General features: G+C 56.3%; 1 protein-coding gene and 1 non-coding gene across 3 annotated transcripts; both read right to left on the bottom strand.

Annotated features, from left to right (window-relative positions):
• Positions 1 to 1,150: 1,150 nt before the first annotated feature.
• LOC119105783 (armadillo segment polarity protein) lies at positions 1,151 to 21,252 on the bottom strand. 2 transcript variants are annotated; one of them, XM_037229299.1, is made up of 16 exons: positions 21,041 to 21,252; positions 20,059 to 20,111; positions 13,136 to 13,357; positions 12,470 to 12,657; positions 11,824 to 11,973; positions 10,800 to 10,811; positions 9,373 to 9,527; positions 8,518 to 8,818; positions 7,513 to 7,662; positions 6,771 to 6,890; positions 5,835 to 6,063; positions 5,216 to 5,487; positions 3,913 to 4,063; positions 2,973 to 3,212; positions 2,393 to 2,571; positions 1,151 to 1,901 (listed from the first exon to the last, which is right to left on the bottom strand). In XM_037229299.1, exons 2-16 carry the CDS (start codon positions 20,087 to 20,089, stop codon positions 1,872 to 1,874), a joined length of 2,430 nt encoding a protein of 809 aa, XP_037085194.1. In that variant the 5' UTR covers positions 20,090 to 20,111; positions 21,041 to 21,252; the 3' UTR covers positions 1,151 to 1,871. The 2 variants fall into 2 exon arrangements, with proteins under 2 accessions (XP_037085194.1, XP_037085195.1); XM_037229300.1 differs by lacking the exon at positions 10,800 to 10,811.
• Positions 5,070 to 5,141, bottom strand: TRNAQ-CUG (transfer RNA glutamine (anticodon CUG)). Its single transcript has one exon. It is a non-coding gene; the product is annotated as a tRNA-Gln (tRNA).
• Positions 21,253 to 21,259: the final 7 nt, after the last annotated feature.

Here is a 21,259-nt window from a genome sequence, read left to right as displayed (position 1 = left end):
TGCTTTCTCGCTTTGTCTTGGTGGAAGATGCTGCCGTTGGGCATCGTTGTCACCTTGTTTGGTGTCGATCACCGACACCCGGTTTCGGCAATCGACATAGGATCGATGTTACGTGCTCTCAGACGGCGTTGAACATGAACAGTTTCGGAAGTAAACAGTGTTAATGTTGTACGTGACTGATTAAGGCTGCCACGGAAACCCCTGGCCGGTGGCCGTAGGGTGAGGTGCAGGCTACGACGCAGCATTCCGTTAGGCATGTTGGATACCGCCCGTGATGTGTTGGTGCTCTTCGTCGGACGATTACCGCTATCGGCTTTGGGTCGGCTGGTGTCGATCATCATGCTTTTACAACTATTCCATGGGGTGTTCACGTCGAAGTGGATGTTGGCACATTTCAAAGGTTCTTGCGAACGTAGACGATAAATAAATTGGTCATGTTTTAGGAGCTAACTTGAAATGTTTGTTTCGTTTTCCGATGAGACGTCGCGGCGGAATGACGCAACTTTCAGCAGTCAATCATCCTACTGCTGCAGACTAGAAGTCAACACATCAATGAATAGTGTAGTTGAAAACAAACAGCATGCAGAATGAATCTGAACACCCAAGTAAACACAGTATGAGTGCGGAGCCTTAGAAGTGGCTGAGCCACCTGGACTCAACCAAACATGACTTAATTTTTATTTTGTTCCCTTTAGCCGCGGAACAATGAGAAACATTTTGTAACACGGATTACAACAGTAGCCGTGCCAAACACGCCCCAAGAGGCGCTCCAAAATTATTGACTGATTTTGAGCTTCAATTTGTATTGCTGTCTGTGTATTTCGGTGCCAGAAGGTGGGAGGGGCAGACTCACTATTGCGGGGAGGGGGGGGGGGCAGTGGCCCACCCAAAGGAATGCCCATTGACACCCACGCATGAACAGCCCAAACCGAACTAGGGCTCAGATTTCTCGCGTACTGAGTCTCTCCCAGACGAGTAAACGCCGCATTGCGGCCTTGCTGCGGCCATCTCGCCTCACACCGTGCAGCCTTGCAGCGAACCCCCGCCAGTCTGCCGCCAGGGCGTCTTGGTCGGAATTTCGGCTCAGCTGGCGCGCTCCCAGTGCTTCTACACGCGTGTCACGCTCCAGCTCACAGGTCGAACACGGAACTGTTCTTTATAAAAGTTTATTGGAGCGGTGATCGACCCCGAAAGCGTGACACCAGGTCGACAGGGCGGCGGTCATAGCCTCAAAGCACATGCACAACGCAAATGGCTGCAGCAGAAACGTGGTTGGTGCACCAATTCCTAAATATGTCCACTGGCGGAAGGAACTAAAATGATCGAACATACACTGCCAATGGTTGAAATCGTTTCACATATAAAGCCGGTGAACAGCGACGTTTCACTGGTATCCAGCTCCAGCATATTTCACATTCGGCGAGATCTGCACAACAAAACTGATTCGACGACCTCGACTGGGTGACAGTAATTGCATTCGCGGGCCCAAAATCCCCTTCTAGGCTAAGCCGGCCGATCGTGTCACCGCTTCTCCCTCGTCTATGGTACAACAGCTAAAATCAAGTCGCAGCGAAAGCTCAAAGCACGTAGACAAAGTAGCGCGCACTGGCACACCACCAACGCGCATCCCCCTCTCTCTGGACCATCGTCCAGCGAAGCGGAGGGCAGGCCCGGCGGAGGTGTCACGCACTCCGGACAGACCGAGGCGCGCGGGCGCTACTCACACTTTACACAACACCACAGTCTGCGCGCAGGGCGGAGCGGGGAGGGGAGGAAGGGCCGCGGCCACGGCCGGGACAGGGCAGAGTTCTGCACAGTGACACGTACGTATGGGGAGGGGGGGGGGGGGGGGCGAACGCGGCGGGCCGGCTCTACAGGTCCGTGTCGTACCACGCGGCCATCTGGCGGCAGAGGGGCGCGGTTAGAGTTGGTGCGCCGCTCACGGCACCACACGAGGGCAGACAGCCCAGAGCGCGCCTGATTCCGATGAGCAAGTTAACAGTTATTACATCTGAGGCAGACGCAACAAACACACAATGACCAAGACGTTGGTTTTCTGTCGATGCGACGCATGTCGTCAGACATGCCTTTCCGGTGTTAACGTCGACAAACAAACAAAACAATAGATGACACATGCTGTGACAAGCTAAACAGCTCAACAGCCACGGTGATTTTCGCCCGGCAATGCCCCGTGCACATCTCACATCCTCCCCTTCACACTAAAAATAAACCGACACGCAAGGCTGAGCCAAGCATCGTCTCCGACATCGCCCCACCCGGCATCTAAACACCCGCCCCACGGGTCCAGCAGAATCTCACATCCCAAACCACACCACCTGGCCCCGGCCCAGCCCCGGTCCCGGCTCACCCCCCGTCACCGCTGGCCCGTTACCTGGTTGTTTTCGCGCGGCGGCTGCGGCGGCAGGTCGCCCATGCCGTCGAAGCCCAGGTCGGGCGGCACGGAGCCGGGCGGCCCCACGTCCATGGCGTCCAGCGGGCCGTAGTTGCTGCCGGGGCCGGCCGAGCCCAGCTCGAGTCCCTCCATCGAAGCCACCGGCACCGGGTCGTAGCCTGCCGCCGCGGCACGCGCCGTTAGTCGTCAGCGCGAGCGGAGTCGGCGCTGCGGGGGGGGGGGGCGCCGCTGCCGACGCCGTGGCGGCAGGCGCCGCCCGCGCCACGACGCAGCCTAATGTGAGAGGTCGCAGGCTACAGCGATGACCGCTAGAGGGACGATGACCTGGGCGGAGCAGAGCGACGAATGGAGGGCAGCGCCACCTCGTACGGGGAATAGAGGAACGACGCTGTCCTCTCCTCCCCCCACGTCTACAACACCCGCGTGTGGATCACGACGGGTCACCTCCCACACGTATCCTTCCCGATCAACGCCGCGATCAACACATTCCGATGACATTTCCCGTAAGCTGGCTGCGCCCCGACTGCCGCGCGCCGCACGACAGCGCGCCGCTACTGACCCTGGCCGTAGGCGCCGTGGCCGGAGTGCACGCTGGGTGGGCCCTGGCTGTAGAGGCCCTCGTAGCCCTGCTCCTGCGCCAGCATGTCCTGCAGGTCGGGCGGCATGCCCATGTCGCCGCCGTTCCACATGCCGCCGTCGTCGCGGATCAGCGAGTTGGTCAGCTCCATGGAGAGCCGCTTCTTGTAGTCGTGCGGCTTGTCCTCCGACATGCGGAACAGCACGGCGGCCGCGTACGTCGCTGCGGCGGAGGCCAGGACGCGGCCGGTCACGGGACGCGTCCGGCGGTCGAGGTGGGAGGGGGAGGGGGAGGGAGACGGAGCGCGGAGAGCCAGACCAAGCTCGTTAGCGCCGCTCCAAACCGTTCAGCCATCTGGTGAAGCTGACAGCGAAAAGCGGGTCCCACGCAGGAAATCGCAATAAAATGCTTTTTTTGTATGAGTGAGTGGAATAAAGCCAGAGCATATTTTGGCATGGCGTGGTAGGCGTAAGGCGACATGTCCTGGTAGCTGGAGAGCTCCTGTCGGCTGAGTGGTACTCTTTTGCCGGCCCTGACAACCGATCACACTTGCACGACCTCGACGAAGTCAGCGCCAGCCGTTTCGGGGCCTTTCCTCCGACTCATCTCATTCGCCATCACTCCACACACAGCTATCCATCAACCTGTCTGATGCACACTATCCCACTAATGTCTCATCCTTCCCCACCCGCGCGAACTGAGGCTGTCCTCGCACGAACAATCCACATGACATGCACTATAATCTCCCAAGCTTACTTTACTTGCCTAACTCCTCATCCCAGATACTGTCCATTCCCATGCTACGTCACCACCAAAGCAACACTCCCAGCCACACCTAACTGCCCTCGTGTCGGCCCTGCCGCGGGAACACTCCACCGAGAAGAGGACATCCCGCCCCGCTCCGCCCCGCCCGTCCACTGACCGACGCCCTCGTTGCGCGAGTGCAGCAGGTCGGTGAGCGGCGCGGTGGCGCCCTCACGCTCGATCATCTCGGCGCCCTCCTTGTCGGCGGCCAGCTCGCACAGCACGCCGGCCGCCACGCGCTGGATGTTGTCAAACTCGTTGAACAGCAGCTGCCGGCGAGAGCGGGGTGCTCCGGTGAGGCGCCGCCGCCCGAGGTCACTTGGCCGCACACCGGCAGACCGGCCGGGAGGGAGCTCGTGTGTGTCGGGTCAGAGCCGCGCCCCGGAGCGGCAGTCTGAGTGTCGCCACGGTCGGACCACCCGCCAGGACGCGCAGACTCAGCGGTCGTTCATACACTGACAACCCCTACACCACACAGCGACATGACTTTTAGTGCAAAACCCTAGGCAGACTTTATCTATATGCAACATTACTTCTACCGCAAAGCCTTCAGCAAGACATGAGCGCGACGTGACAAAATTTATGGTTCAAGAACTTATACACGTCATAACATCGCCTACAAAAATGTTTACAGTCTTAACTTATAAGCAACATTACCTCTACTGTGACAAATCAAACATGACGTGAATATTACACAACAAAACGAAACTGCAAAGACATACGCCAGCCATTAGCTCTGCAGCAGACTAGAGCACATGTATGTGCACTAGCACTAATGACGCGCGTAAGTCTTTGCAGTAGAAATAATGCCGTGCATAATCGATGGCTGTATAGACTTCTACACTGGAGGTAATACCGAGTATGAGTTTTTAAAGATGAGTTCTGTCAGCGACACTAGTATCGTGCATAAGTCGTGTATAAGTTACGACTGCATAAGTATTTGCGGTACAGGTGATGATGAGCTTAAGTTTTTGAAGCATAAGTTCTGCTATGTAGCAATATCGTGTCTAAGTATTAGGAGTAACAGTAAAACAGTGATGTAACATTCCTGCCGGTGCGAGTTTTGTCGCAGCACATATGCCGTAGAGCCCTGCACAGCTGATCGCCACATGACTTCTCTGCCACGTTCGAACATCGAAACGCACGCACACGCGCACACTCGCATGCATGCCGCCCGGACGACTAGCACGAAAACGGATGGGCTATGATGCGATAACCGCGATGACGGCGGCAGCGACATCCGTGCAGTACTGCTTCGCCAAGGTGAAAAACGCCAGGTCCCGCCGAGATTTGAACTCGGATCGCAGGATTCAGAGTCCTGAGTGCTAACCGTTACACCACGGGGCCGCTGACCGTCCCACCCGCGGAATAACCCAAAACGAAGACGCCACTGACCGGGACCCTTTCACCGGCGCGCTCACCTGAACAAAGATGGGGATGACGGACTGGGAGCGCAGCTCGGCGCGGTTGTGCGCCTCGCGCGCCAGGATATGCAGCGCGCCGACTGTGCCCTCGACGATCTCCTCCATGCGCACGCCGTCGGTGTAGGAGCCGCCGGCGGCGCCGCTGCCGGCCGCGCCGCGCTGCGAGTCCTGGAAGGCGCGCACCAGCAGCTGCACCAGCCGGCCGATAGTGCCCTGCTCGCGCAGCGGGCCGTGGTTGGCCGGACTCAGCGCCAGGTTGCGGATCAGACCTGCCGACACCAGAGACGAGGGTCCACGGTCACCGGCCGGCGAGGCGCTGCATGTGACCTTTGAAAAGTCATCAAGGTACAAGCCAACGTGTACCCAACACACGATACAACACATAAACCCGACTGCCGCAAACAACGTACCTCACACAACAACGCCCCTGTTCCTAGGTACCGGTGGCGCCGTGGTTAAGCAGTGCGTCTGAAAACCAGACCTACGGGGCTCGATCCTCCGCGGCGCCCGCCTCTCCTGCCAGGGTGAGAACCAGACGCCTCCGCACAGCCTCAGCAGCAGCTGAGTACGTCAGTAAGGCCCCCTGCCCACAACACGGCCGCAGCCGGCCACTGACCGATGACGGCCTTGATGAGCGGCCACCGGCTGGGCGGGTGCAGCAGCTTGCAGATGACCGGCAGGCCGTTGTTGAGCCGGACGGCGTTCTGCGCCATGTCGGCCTCCGGATGGCGGGAGGTCAGGTGACGCAGCGCGCACACGGCCGGCTCGGTGATCTCCTCGCGGTCGTCGGCACTGTAGATGGTGCTGATGAGGGCATCGATGCCGCCCACCTGGCACACGACCACCTGCCGGGGAGGGACAGTGGTCAGCCCGGGAGAGACGGAGGATCAAACGGTGAGGGACGGGTTACCCAGGGAGGCGGGGGTCACCCAGGGATGGACGGGCGTCATCCGACCAAGGACGGAGGTCATCCGGAGAGGGAAGCGACGACTGACACCCGGAAAGAGACTGGGGTCACCGGTCTGATGGACCATCACGCACGACAGGGGGACGGAGGTCACACGAGTGGAGGGGGAAGAAAGTCACACAGGGAGGCACGCCCCCCCCCCCCCCCCGGAGAGGGAAGCGACGGCTGACATCCGGAAAGAGACTGGGGTCACCGGTATGATGGACCATCACGCACGGCAGGGGGACGGAGGTCACACGGGTGGAGGGGGAAGAAAGTCACACAGGGAGGCACGCCCCCCCCCCCCCCCCCCGGAGAGGGGAAACGACGGCTGACACCCGAAAAGAGACGGGGGTCACCGGTCTGAAGGGCCATCACGCACGGCAGGGGGAAGGAGGTCACACGCGGCATACGTCGGTCTCGCACTTGCCATGGGCTACCTCAACAGTGTTTGAGACAAACATATGCACGTTCGCGCGAACAAGCAGAATGATTGACAACTTTTCCCTTGCACACAAATTTGGCGGCCATCCGAGACCAGTTCATTCCACTTTCTCTCCAAGGCACGCCTCCGAGCGCACGGAGACCCGGCCCGTCGCGCCTCACCTTGTTCCTCTGGTTGTTGCAGGTGAGGTTGCTGAGGATGCCGGCGGCGCAGGTGACGACGTTGACGTCGCAGGAGCCCAGCAGCTGCACCAGCGAGCTCACCATGCCCTCGATGCCGTCCTGCGCGCGGCGTCACACGGCGTCACGCGGCGACCGGCCGCAGCGGCGCGCTGCTCATGCCCGGCGCTGGACCCAGTATACTCGGATGGGCCGATAAGTGTCTCAATAAGCTGGCCATTTCGCCGAAAACGAACACAACTCTCGGGTCGTGCGTTTGAGACCTAGAGCAGTTGTGGAGCATACCATACGTACTGCATATTGCACATTAACCTGGTATTCGGCACGCGAATGTCGCGAATGTGTTCATTCTGTTCCAATCAGTACGATCTAACCGTCTGAAAGTATGACCGTCTTATCTATCCCTGCTCCGACCAAGACAGCTACCCCGTCCAAGCAGCCTAACCCTGTCTCCAACCCTGCTAAAAGGCCAAAATTAGCAGGGCAGGAGCACAACTCCAGAAACTCCGGTCGCAACGTAAACATCAGCGTGCCCTGCACATACCCACGGCGCCAATACCCGCGCCACAACCGTGCAGCTAAGCCCAAGTTCGCGGCTACTTCTGCCCGCGTTACTTAAACACCATAGTGCCAACCATCGCACAGACCCCACCAATCTAAACCCTCTGCAATCCGCGCCCTCCCACCTGCCCTCTCCCCCGCCGCTCGCCGGCGGACGACTGACCACTTTGGTGGCGGCGTCGGAGAGGTTGCGCAGCGTCCAGAGGCAGTTCTGCACGAGCCGCTGCGACTGGTGGCCCAGGTGCATGGCCAGCGCCTGCACGCCGCCGGCGTCCACCACGGCCGGCTTGTTGGACGAGCACACCGACAGCACCTGGCGGGCGCGCGCCGGACACCGACCGTCAGATGCGTCACGCCAGGGTGATGATAATGGTGATAATTGGGGTTATAGGGCGCGCCGACTTCTGGGGTCATTTTGCGCCCAGATGGTGATGGTAATGGTGTGATGATGCCCGGGGGCTCGGCCACGGCTAGCGCTCGGCCATGCAGCCCAAGAAACTCGGTCAGGAAATGCACGCTGACAACGGAACCGGCCAGCATTGGAGCTTTCCGACGCACAGATTTGGGGTGATGCGACGACCCACACGCAATGTGGGTCGCTATCCTGATCACAGTAGTGGGAGATGGAGGAGACTTTCGGGCTGTTCATCGATGGGCCACACGGCAACCAAAGCGTCCGATGGTGTCCAATGGACGAGACTTTCGGGCTGTTCATCGATGGGGTACGCGGCATTCAAGAGTCCAGTTCAATGATCAGGACGACGGGCGCGAGCACCGACCATAACGCAGACCGCACGCAACAGTCTGCAAACGCCACGTCAGGGGCGTGCTGGCCTGTAGCAGTAGGCAAACACACGAGCGCATTGGACGACAAGGCCAGCTGCCTTCCACTGATGCCAGCTTTGAACTGGTGTATCAATGGCTAATGACGTGGAGCTCCGCTGAACCTGACGCTATGCAACTGAGAAAGCTCTCGGAACTGTTTTACATGCAGTCAGAGGCCCACCTGCTCACTGAAAGAAGGCTGTGGGTGCTGTGGGTGCTTCTACATACGACGAAGCCCAGCGGCCGTTAGTCAGCTTACTAACTTGGCCTCTACTATCTTCTCGAAAGTTTGTGAACCACATCACTGGAGACCTGCCTCCCCTCCGCTGCTCACACTACTGACCTTGAGAACGCGCGAGGTCGTCCAAAGCAGCTTCTCGTAGGTGTAGCTCCTCATGATGCGCACCAGCTCCACGGGCCCCTGCGACGCCAGGATGATGAGCTTGCTCTCCTGGTTGCCGTAGGCCAGGATCTGCAGGCAGTCAGTGACGATGGCCAGGAACTTGACGTTGTTACGCTGTAGGAGCGCCACCATCTTCTGCAGGCCGCCGGCCAACCGGACAGCCGTCTTGGAGCCCTCCTGGTGCAGCAGCAGGTTGTGCAGCGTCGTGATGGCGTAGAACAGCACCGACTCCACGGGCGAGCTGTACGGACACGGACACCGGTCAGCTGTCGCGGCGGCTCGCTCGGCAGCGCCGCTCTCTCCGGCAGCGCACTCACACTCACACGGCTGATGGAATATGTGGAGGCTACGCAGAGGCCGACAGAGACGGGCTGCCGTTCTGGGAGCGCGGTCCGAGGCCGTGTCGCTTTTGCAACCCCATGGGAGTGTCCGTTTATCAAACAGCACGGGCAGCAGCGGAAAGAGCCAACTGACGATCGTTGAGAAGCACGAGGAATCCCGGCGGCTTACAGGACGACGGGGTGAGCCGCCACGCGGCTGTCCGCAGCAAACAACGACAGAAAACACGGTCCGATGCCCGCACACACCACCTCTAGCGTTCACACACCGCTTCACGCAGGAGTCTGGCACGCCCATCCCTATTCGATACACACGCATTCCCGCCGACCGTGCACTGGCGTGCACAGCACACCACGACAAGGACCATCACCGCAGCCGACGTCACCACCGCCACACCGCCCTCAGCGCCGATCCCAGCGCCGGCAGGACGACCGGCAGCCAGCGGCGCCGACTCACCTGAGCAGCTTGACCAGCGCCGGCACGCCGCCTGACTTGAAGATGGCCAGCAGGCCCTGCCGGTGGTGCGACAGGTTGTGCAGCGTGCCCACCGTCACGCGCGTCATCTCCAGGTCATTGCTGTTGGTGAGCGCGCGCACCAGGGCCGCCACCATCTGAAACACGCGCCACCCCACGCTCAGGTCAGGTCAGGTCAGGTCAGGTCAGGTCAGGTCAAGATCCAGTGGGGACGCGATCAGGGGCGGCTGTCATGGAAGGCAGCGGCTGAAATATTACTTCCGTGGCTAAGACGGACAATGCAGCCAAACACAGAACGCCGTCAGTTACTTAGATCATTGAAATGCGACTGATGGGGTGTGACTGAAGAGCGGTTGGAGCCAAACGTGGCTCCACTTCAAAGACAGGGCAAATTTCGCGCATGGGCGGTCTCAGTCGTCAAAGGGAGGTTTTTCAACCTAGTCAAAGGCTGCCTTAAAGCATATTTAAGCTGCTTTCCCGGTACAAGATATGGCTATGAGCATGTGCCAGTTCCAATAATGTTGGAAATCAATAACCTGGTCAATTATTTAACAATGTTCACTCTATGCAACATTCATGACATTGACGTCGGAATGCCTGTAGGTAGCTGCTTGCGAAGGGCTACCGAGCAGGTTTATGTACGCACAGTTGCATAAGTTTATACTTAAGAATGATGCGACAAACATAATAATTGCAGGGGAAAACGAAACTCATTCATCATGGGGTTTGAAATCGCTCAGCACTAGTCTTTTTCGATGCATTGTGCAATCTTTGGGGAGAGGATGACGCTTAAATTCGACGATCATCCGTGCCGCGCGATGTTACATGCCGTGCCCGTTCACCGAAACCTCTGCTCGCCGGCGTATCCGAAGACGCATACACAGTTACGAACACCGGACCATCTGATATCCCGCACAACCGACCTTGAAAGCCGGCCAGTCTCTGTGTTCAGATTAAGCCTTTCCAGGAATGCGGAATGCATACGAAATCGGATAGCTCCCAACTGCATGCAAATGAGATCGAATGCATGCAAACTTCCTGGAAGCCATCACCTAGATAGTTAAAACAACAAGTTGACCACAAGGCAGGAATAAGTGCCGTCGCAGCGCCCCTCTCCCAGACGTTAAGTGCGATGCACACGTAACGTGTCTGATCACATCGGTGGCTCCACTCCAATTTCAGTTTTTATTTTGATGTCCGGCAACCACTCCACAGCCCCATGCCAAATCACCCAAAAATACGCTCTTGCTAAGAACGCAGCCACCCCTGATCCGTTTGATGTTGCCGCGGTGGCCCGAGGCGGCACCGGAGCGGCGCAGGCCTCAGCCAAACGCAGCCACCCCGACGTGACTCATAAAGCCCACACACACACCGGCCCGGCCGTCGAGTGTCGGCCGGCAGCCCGTTACCTGGTTGAAGCCCTGCCGCGTGAAACAGAGTACATTTGTTGAGCGGCACGATCAGACGGAGTCGTTGGGGAGGGGGGGGGGGGGGGGGGTCACGCGCCGTTCGCTCACGGGCGGCCGACCTCACAGGGGGTAATGGACCGACGGGTGTGCCTCTGATCCCTCGCCAGCGACGCTGGGGGCCGCACGCGCCCGGCACAGGGCCATCTGGGGCTTGCTGGGATACTCGCCCATCAGAGGTCAAAACAGGGTACAAAGTCATGAAGGATCAGCACGGGTTCACAGCCCTCCCTCCCTCTCCCCCACCCGATACTGTTCACACTGCAAGACGTTCACTGTGCGCCGTGTTTTACTTCACTCCTGCGGAGTTTGAGCCCTTCCACCTCCCAACCTTTTTGGCTCGCCGCGTCACAACCAGCCCATTAACTGTGATGCCCAATGGCAACAGCACAACTCAATTCTTAAAATAAATATAAATGAAGCATTCCCTACCCCCGTGACATTCATCTCCCCACTCCGCCGCCGGGTCACTGGGTCCGCTTTATCCCGACTCGGCCCTCCAGTCCACCGCAGCCGGCGGCCAGTGGCCGGCTCGCGCTCACGTGCACACAATTACGACCGGGTAATGCCGTCGGGCGGCATTCCCGCCAGCACGTCCGGCTCGGCCCGGCGTTACTGGACCGGACGGCGGGTGGCGTGCGGCCGCGGCGGCCGGGTGGGCGGCCGCGGCCGGACCGGCGGCCTCGAGCACGCAAACGCAGACCCGCACCGCCCGCGGCCGCACGCAGATGGCGGGGAGGCCAGCAGGTGACCGGAGAGCAGAAGGAGGTAGGGAGTTGAGAGAGACAGCGCGCAGGGCGGAAGGGGTGCGGTCATTCCGCCGCCGGCTGAGTCGATCGCAGAGCTCCCGCGGACCAGCCGCCGGCACGGAACTGACGCAACACCGCCAGTTTAGCCCGTCATAATCCGCAGAGCCACGCACCCTCGCCGAGCAGCCCCTCGGCCCGGCCCGCCGCCCTCGGCCCACCTGCGGCGAGTTCATGATGGCGTGACGCGAGGCCTCCTTCTTGCTCAGCTGATGCACCATCATGGCCGCCTGCGACACCACCACCTGGTCCTCGTCGTTCAGCAGCTTGATGAGCTCGGGGATGGCGCGGGTGGCCAGATCGGCGTCGTCCTGCGAGGCGCCGCGCGGCCGGGTCAGGGCGACACCGCCACGAGGCATCTCGGAAGAAGCCCACACGATACAGACATGGCCTTTGTAAGGTACGAGTCGCCATCCCCAACACGCAACGGAGGCGCGCCGCCTCAACAGGAGGTGGGTTGACAGCTGACAGTTGTATCCTTCTTTCACCCTGTGACAGATCTCATGATGCCCATGCTTGGTGGCAAGTTTAACAATCATCGCGCGCAGAAGTTCATCACTTCGACCCCTCCCCCCGCGCGCGATCGAAGCCTCAAATATCGCGAGGTCGACTACCGCTGGTCCCACCACTTCAATGCATTCCGACCTTCCCCATCCACATCGCCGTTCATACCACCCACGCCAAACGACACTGGCTATCCCCTCCTCCCGTATAGGCATCGTTGAGAGTTTACCGGACCCAGCCCGTCACCATCCGAGGAGCCAGCAGCCAGCCAGCCAGCCAGCTGCGCGGCGGCGGCCGGCGCACCTGGTAATTGATGAGGTTGACGACGGCGTGGCGGAGCATCTGCGAGGGCTCGGCCAGCCGCTGCACGGCCGTCGGCTGGCCGCGCTCGAACTGCGTGCTCGGGATCTCGAGGCCTTCGTCCAGCGTCTCCGGGAACATGGCGGCGCGCACGCGCTGCGAGCGCGTCTGGCTCAGCGCCTGGTTCATCTCTGCCGGCGACGGACGAGGTTGGGAGCGGGGGATGTCCCAGCCGGTCGGCCGGAACCAAGAGGTGCGAACTGGTCGGGCAGACAGCGACAGTTCTCAGCTATCAGCAACATACCGCGAATACAAACACTGAACTAGACGGCAAATCCTGAGCGCCGACAACCCCGCCTCGGACATGCATCTTGACATTCATAACGTTGCGCGGCTATCATCCGGGCGCCACAAGAGCCAGCGCCCGGCTCCAACGGCCTCCTATTCCGGCCAGTGCGGTCCCCATCCCACGGCTGCCGCCGCATACGCCCCGAGACGCAATTCGAGGTTAGAATGACGGATCACCTGAACCCAGTGCATGCAAACAGCACACGCTTGCGTGCCACCACACGGGCGGCGGACGCGACGCCCCACACCGCCATGTCGCCCTCCCGCTGTACCGGCGGCGTCGGGCGACGGCTGCGGCCCGCACCAGCCTTGCGCACGTACCATCGACCTGAGCCTGGCTGTAGCCGGCGTAGTTGGGGTCGTACATGCCGGCGCCGGTCTCCATGTCGTCCTCCTTGCCGGAGAGCGACGGCGCCTGGGTGGTGGCACCCGAGTTGATGCCCGAGTCGGCGCCGGTGCCCATGTAGCCGCCCTGCTGCCACATCTTGACGTGCTCGCTGCCGGACAGCTCCGGCGGCTGCTGGTACCCGGCAGAGCTGCGCCCTGCGGTCACACGCGGCGCCAGGTCCGGTCAGGTCACGGAAGGTCACACAAGGCGGGACTAGATCGCACAGGCTCAGCCCTATCACGCGGGCAGGTGACATCAGCGTAGCTGCATGGGGTCAGGCCACAGCAGTCATGTCGCGCATGTAGGCCAGGTTACCGTTCAGTCGACACACGCGACAGGCAGCGTGGCGACCCGCTATATGTTTCATGATAACATACAGGCCTTACGTCGCGCCGATTACTCCATTCATTTTGTGCCCAGGCTGTAGGTATTCTACAACAATGACATGTATCGGCAACAAGGAATATGCATCGTGCTCATCTCTGAAAACACGCGGGGTTACAGAAAGACGAAGCTCAGACAAGTGGATGCACAATAATGGCTCTCAGCGGCTCCGCCCTGCGCCCCTATCACTCCTGCTCTGGGCTTGCGGGGCACTCCTGCTCCGGGCCTACGGAACACTGAGTGTCCCTACCACCCAACAGACATTAACGGTGTAACGCAGTCCCGTATCAGCATAAACGCCCACCGCTTTGATAGGGAACACAGTTCATCTACGATACCCGATATGCGATACGATACGATAACGATACCAGAAAAAAGCAAAGCGAAACTGCACCTGCTGTGCCGTATCACGCCACGAGACTGCCTGGACGCTATCTTATCAGTCCCGGCTGAACTGATAAGAACATGAGCCCACCGCTAAGTGCGAAGACGGCAAAACTGCAGTAAACCCAGGGATCATGGGTGCTAGGTAATCGTTTTTTTGGTAGGGACACGGGCGTAAGGCATGTTTGAGATGGCGCATTATCAAACGTAATACAAACTATGCTATGCACAGATAAACCATATCTTCGACTGCACGTCGAGGAGTCTCAGGTTCGCTGCCCGGTCGTTGCTGTCTGTTTTTGCTCGTTTCGCGCAGAAACCCGCATGATCGCTTGTGACGTTAATGCCTAATCAAGGCTTGTGTTGATAGCTACTATAACGATCATATGATCATAAATCAGCGTGTGTAGTCCCGAGATTTCCCATTCAGTTCATGGAAACGGTCACTTTTCAAGGTACGTTAATAGCTCACGCACAATGACTAAACACGGCTGCCCGCGAACCGATGACCTCATGGCCACCGGAAATACTTCACACACACACACACACACACACACATATCTCAGACAAGCAGCCGTGCGACCGCAGCGGCGGCCCTGCCCGCTACAACAGACCGCCAGGACTGAGGGCACGATGGGCTTCCCAGACCGCCGCCACCTCCCTTCGAACCGCGTCACCCCGGCGCCCAGCACCCGCGCAGCCCTTTCCCCGGCACCTGACGCCGGCGCCACGCCCGCCCCGTCACCGGAGCCGGCGGCGGAGGCAGCATCCCGAGCGACCCTCAGCGGCCTTCCCCGAAGCGCCCGACCCCTGCGGCGGCCGGCCGGGCCGCACCGGCCAGCGGCCGGCTCTACCGCCGCGGTACCCGCCGACTCAGCGGCGCGCTTCCGGCCGCGTGACGTCAGCGGAGCGGCGCGGCCGGCACACATGCCTCCGCACGCGGCGAGGCACGGCAGCGCGCGGCACGGCGCGGCGCGTGCGGCGCGTGACCAGCCGAGCGGCGGACCGGCAGCGGCGGCGCACGAGCGCGGCCGGCGGGGAGGCCCTCTGACCGGCGGCGCGCGCTCCGACCCGGCCCGCCGAGCTCAGGCGACGCCGGGGCTGCCCGCCGGACCACAGACGCCGGATTCGGTGGAAGCGCCCTCGGATACGCGGGCAATGTCACCAGACAGCTGGCGGATTCTGACGCGGAAAAATGAGCGATGCCCTGCACCAACGGCTGGCTTGCAGGACCGGTGACAGTGGGAGTCGCTGGTTAGTGATATCATAGCCTTGCAGGCTTGTTGGAAATCGGCCAAGTGGGACGCATACCATTATCACGACGCAACAAGGCCAAGAGCCGCACGTCCGCAGCGCAAAACGGAAAAACGCGTGGGGCAAACTGTCCCAATGTCAAATGTCGCAAGTCTGAGATTACAGCTGTCTAAAAATGAGCATACCAACTCAAACGGTCATGCTGCAACCAACAGATAACACTATCCGACAGCTGCAAAAGTGAGCAAGACACCACGACCCGCACAGGCCAAAAGCTGTTCCGCACCGGCAGATGGAAAGGCCAGCTGAGGCGGCTCGCGTGCCCCAACGCGGCCCCTCCGAGACATCAAAGCGTGCGGCTGTGGCGCCGGACTCGGCTCGGCCCGTGTTCCGCGTCCCTCACACGGCCACGCGACATCACTCTCCGCTGCACCACCCGGCCGCCCTTCCACGAACGCGTGCACAGCTGGCAGACTCGGGACGGCGGAGGGCAGCGCAGGCATCTGACCTCGGCCACCAGGGCCGCAAAAGGTGCAGGTGACTGGCACCGTTCTGCTAGGGAATTTGCATCAAATAGTCAAGGCTCAGTTGTGTTTCTGACCATACATACGGACGTCGAGACATCACCGTACTGTGGTGTGTTGAGATTGTGTACGAAGTACTTTGCAAAGCTACTGGCATTCGGAAGGGGTGCCGATAGTGTAGTGGTTAACGCGTCTGCGTCAACCACTACACGTCTGGGAAGCCAGAAGTACGGGGTTCGATACCCCGCGGTGCCCGCCATTCCTGCCAGGGTGACAGGCAGGCGACGCCATATAGCCTCAGCAGCTGAGTACGTCGTTAAGTCCCAATGACACACACACACACACACACGCACACGCACACACACACACACACACACACACACACACACATGCGCACTGGCATTCCGATACTGCGTGTCAGCCATTGAAGACAGACGACGTAAGAATCTACGGTTTCGTTCCGCTGTTCAGCACGCATCACGTTCAATGTGTGTTCAATTTTCAATGTAATTTCAGGGTGGCCCTGAAACTTCACGTGCGCTGTAATCCCTACATTGCCTCCATGTCGACTCTGCCACGCTAAGACCATCAAGCACATCCCAGAGGCCAGCTAGATTAGGCAAAACAAGTACATTACACGGAGGCTTTGGACATGACAACCTATCATTACTGACGATTGAGATGTTCCCTGGAGAACAAAGAAAAAATAAATGAAATGAAATAAAAATATGCAGCATCGCCTCTGGACTGCATTACCCATCACCGCCGACGAGCGAGATGTTCCGCACACCAGCATGCCTCGCAAAATACAAAAATCAAGGGAAGCAACAGCTTCCCATAATGGAAAGACAGGTGTAATGTGCAAGTAAAACAGCCCCACACCACACATAGTCACCCAACCATTGCTCTTGTTTTCGCTCCACCTACGCTTCATATGCTTCGTCAATTACTAGCTATCGCACCCAAAGCCAACACCTCCCGCCTTTCACAGAAGAACCTCAGCATCAAGCGAGAGGGAGCCCGTTCCGCGAGCGACCGCGTCACACTCCCCCCCCCCCCCCCCCCATCCCCAATGTCCGGCCGCAGTATCGGCGGACCGATCGGAGCCGGTGGCGGCGAGGGTCCAACCACGACAAACACGGCGCCGGGCAGGGCCGATACATCCGCTGGCACTAACCGGCCCAGCGCTCTGCGCCGCGTGCCACCGTGAGCCTACAGTTGTCGTCGCCTAGCCCGCGAGCTGACGCCACAGTTGGTGAATACGTCGGAGATCGCTCTGCGGTGTGTGGGCGGGGGCGCCGCTTGTGGAGAGGAGCGGCACGAGCCACCTGGAGCACGCGACCCCAGGCAGCGACGAGGGCGCTATCGTTTCACTGGCTTGGCCACCAAACCCTAAGCTTGGCTGCTCAGAATGTCAGTTCCGCGTACCAAGAGTACCAGTTCCCGGTGACGCCCCCGTCTCTGCACCTGCATGCTCAGGCGAACGGCGGTGAGGCGTTGGTGTGGTACAGCTACCATGGCCTGCATCTTTTTAAAGCCCAAGTTGTAAAATTACGCTGATTTCCATAGACGTTTGTGTGGCATTGACACGAATGTCATACTGGGTTCTCCAATCACGTCCGTGTGAGCAGACTTGGTTCATGTTGGTGAACCTGCGCACCACAGCAAGGTCAGGGAAATACATTTTCATCCTTCATGTATCATCCAATATAGTGCTCACTTTCGGGCCCGCGAAACTGAGACCTGGTGCAAAACATGAAATATATTCACGTCCAATTTATGGTACGATTTTCAAGCCCCTTCAGAAAAATACACAAAATTTGTGTATCCCTCAGGCCATCAATCTGACATGTCCTGGTCACACATTTATTTGGTGGATGTCAGGCTATCGATTTTTGCTTCATAAATGCAGTGGTTTGCAGCTAACTTTCTCGTTTTACAATGTTTAGATTTACTCACAGCCAACTTGTCATTCAGGGTCGATCATGCCATACAAAGGTATACCAGGTTTCCAAGAAAGGTCACGCAAGGTTAAAGATTTCTTTTTCCATGTGCATCACAGGTGACCATTTGAATACCTCATGATTGGGGGATAAATTTGACCCTCTGATATCTCATACACTATGAAAGCTAGAGACACTGAATTCACAGGGTGAATTGACCTGTATCTGAACTCACTTAAGCCAAAATTTGAAGTTCCTTGATTGTGACCTTTGGGTAAGATATGGTCAAACCAGGTCAAACTCCAGATTGGTGTCCAACTTGTCTCACACCTCATGTAACTGCCTCAAGCTAAGACACCTGTTCTAAGCAAGGGGTCGCTGGTTTCAATTTTAGGTCAGTCTCAGGTCAACTTTAGGTCAATTTCAGGTGTTTGCCCTCTAGAAGAGCATGGTGATCAAAAACTTACAAGACTATTTTGAGCCTTTAGTGAATATCAGGGGTTACACTAAGCAGTATGTCCCTAACACAAAATGTTTGTCTGGGTCATTTTGAGTCAGTGATCTACTCTTACCTTTAAAAAGCCCATAGCATATGTCAGTTGCAGTCTTTTCATCACGAAATTCCCGATAAATGTCAGAAACTTCCACATCAAGCTAGCTCTCCATAAAAACAAGTTAGTTTGGACCCCAGCCTGACCTTTATACATGACCTGAGGTTAATGAAATTTGTCATCATACCAAATACAATCCTTCATTTAACTAAGAAATGGTCTGAGATGTATGGATTCATATAGCACTCCATTATCACATCAGATTACATAATTCCTTAGAATTCACCTTCACTGGCAGCTACAACCGAAACTTGACCTGCCATAGGTCAGCAATCATACAATGACATCTCATTTTTATACCAATATATCCACCATTCAACTACCCACAGCTCTGCAATGTTTGGCACGGCTAAGCTGAGCCTTCCGGAAATTTATTCTAGAAAAACATTCAGTGGGGGGGGGGGGGGGGGGGGCAAATTGACACACCACTTGAGCATGTCTTAAAGGGAATGTTCCACATTTGATGATGCTGAAGCAAGCAGCAGATATGATGAAACAAGCTCACTGATAACCTTTGGGATCTTTTTAAGTGAAAAAGACTACTCTAGACAAAACAGTTTCTCTGCTTGATGGATTACACTTTCCTTGGCTTTGATTGCCACATGGCCATTGAACAAGCAGGGTTTGAATGACATGCACATCCTTGCAGGCATGTAGGTCAGAGATTGGAGGGGTTTTGATCTAAAGGAGGGCAGGGCTGGGAGCTGCACCAAATAATTTCAACTCAGCCATTTCAGTCCAAAACTTGGTAAAAAGGTAGGGTCTATTTTAAGGGCAAATTACTGGGGGAGTATACCCTTACAGGTTCACATGCTTAAAAGAAAACATACATCAGTACTGCAAATCATGCATGGTTCCATATCACAGCCATTTTACTGGAGACAAACACATCTGGACTATGGGTCTATGAATGAGGTGACTAACAGTTCAGCAAGTTCAACATTGTCCATCCTGGCTGCTCATGAACAAAACATTCCCTGTACAAAGTGAATTCAATTATTCAAACCAGTACTTCTACAAAGTACACAAATTGTTGCACCAAATTAGACTAACTGCATGAATAATGTGATTCAGAAGAGAAGAAAACTGATCCCTGTCAAACTAAATGATATTACCCAACACCTGTCAATGTTGAAGCAAATGTCTTATCATATTGGATAGTGTTGTCATGCAGCACAACCACTAGCACAGATGGTCTTGAAAGTTGCAGGAGAATGTGTATTCCCAAGCAATTACATGTAATGCACATGATATGCTAAGTGATAGAGGCCTCCTTAATAATGATTTGATGATAGTGACCAGGGATATTGACTAACTTTCTTCAACCTGACACCTTAGATCATGATGAAGCAGCAAGCACATAGCTTAAAGCACTCAGAGCAGCAAGCACCCACAGCATATTGCAATTTATATCAGGTTGGCTTCCAATCATTCATGCAAAACTCACAAATGTCAGAAATATGGGAAAAATATAACTATTCAACTACAAACAGGAATATCATATAAGATAACACATGCACTACCAAAAATAAATTGCATGCATTAAAAAAAATAATGGCCAAGAATACAGCTACAGGCTGAAAACAGCCTAGAGCCATCTGACTGTCCATAGCTTGCAAAACTGCTCTGCTGTAAGACTAATCTGCAAATTACTGATACTCAAAGCATACCACAAGAGCAAACACCATGCATTCCTTCCCATTAGGATGATAATTCCAGTAGCTCTTCTACTCTATGGCTATTCTAAATAACTCACCTGGGCGGGCCTGCTGCTGCATGAAGCTCATGTTGATTATGTCAAAATCAAGTCTGCAAAAGAAAAAACACAAACAGATGACATAGTAGCCTTTAATCAATTTCACTTATACTGGTATATTCACTTTAACAAGCATAATGAAATAAAGCATTTCAAAACTATTTAAAAGGAAATGAGCTGTAGCCACTCATGGAGGAAGAACATCATTAATTACAACACATGTCAATTTGAATCTGAGGCTGATAAAAACCATGCTAGGAAAAACAAGCTGATTAAAAATACAGATTTTAATGGCTGCAACATAGCTGCATTCCTATGGCATGTTCATATATTTCATGTTACACCAATTTGGTGGAAAATAAGGTGTAGTAACTAGGATCACACATAATAACTTAACAAAATTTCTTGCTACATGGCACTCAGAGGCCACTATGACATATGGAATGGAAGGCCTCTCAAAATAAGTGCTGGAAAGAGAGCACAACCAGTCTCCCTGCAACCTTGGGAACAATGCTATTTCCAAAATCAATATGCACAACCATAATATATGTACACAACATACACTTCTTGGACAGGTATTTGAGAAGCAAATGGTCATGATTAACACATGGAGGATAAGTTGACTTCCCCTTCTGAAGTACTTAAGCTCTGAGGTATGGCACCTCAGCCCAAGTTACAACATTCAATGCTAATCCATGCTATGGGCAGAGTTCAACTGTGGATGTTGCAGCATCCTCAACATTTCACAAAAAATCCCATGAAGTTTGTGATGCTGCATGGAACAAATAATTCATCACCTCTGTTTGCATCCCCCAATGTAAATATCTGGTGAAGTTCTGCTTTTGTGCATACCATGCTAAGGGCCTGCAGAAGGCAGGTATCCGTCCCTGAAAGATCAACCCACTTCAAGTATATGGCAAAACGTGTAACAGCAAAAACAAACCGTCCGGGTGAACGCATTGTGGCCACCCGATTTTTTTACCTGTCCCGTCAAACGCCGACGTCAGTTGAAGTCGGCGGCACCGCCCGCAGACCAGTACCTTTCCCTCACAATTCCTTGATTAGTACTGGCACACGCTCTGTTCAATTCATCCACAATTTCCAAGAAGCACTATATCACCACCCTGAACCGACAAGGTGCACCACCCGCCTTCACTTATAATGACCGCTCGAAGGCAGCCCCTCTAGCTGTCGTTTTCGT

This window comes from Pollicipes pollicipes, unplaced genomic scaffold (assembly GCF_011947565.3).
Source record: "Pollicipes pollicipes isolate AB1234 unplaced genomic scaffold, Ppol_2.1 Scaffold_6138;HRSCAF=7277_pilon_pilon_pilon, whole genome shotgun sequence".
Taxonomy (NCBI): domain Eukaryota; kingdom Metazoa; phylum Arthropoda; class Thecostraca; order Pollicipedomorpha; family Pollicipedidae; genus Pollicipes; species Pollicipes pollicipes.
The sequence above is the reverse complement of the archived record's forward strand: the minus strand, read 5'-3'. Positions and strand labels throughout refer to the sequence as shown.

Bases quoted from the DNA above. Each gene is read 5' to 3' on its own strand.
- LOC119105783 (XM_037229299.1), bottom strand. From the start codon at position 20,089: ATGAGCTTCATGCAGCAGCAGGCCCGCCCAG. The intron at 12,658-13,135 runs GTACGTGCGCAA...CGTCGCCGGCAG, and splicing joins CAGCCAGGCTCAGGTCGATG to AGATGAACCAGGCGCTGAGC. The intron at 6,064-6,770 runs GTGAGGCGCGAC...CCTCCCCGGCAG, and splicing joins GCAACAACCAGAGGAACAAG to GTGGTCGTGTGCCAGGTGGG.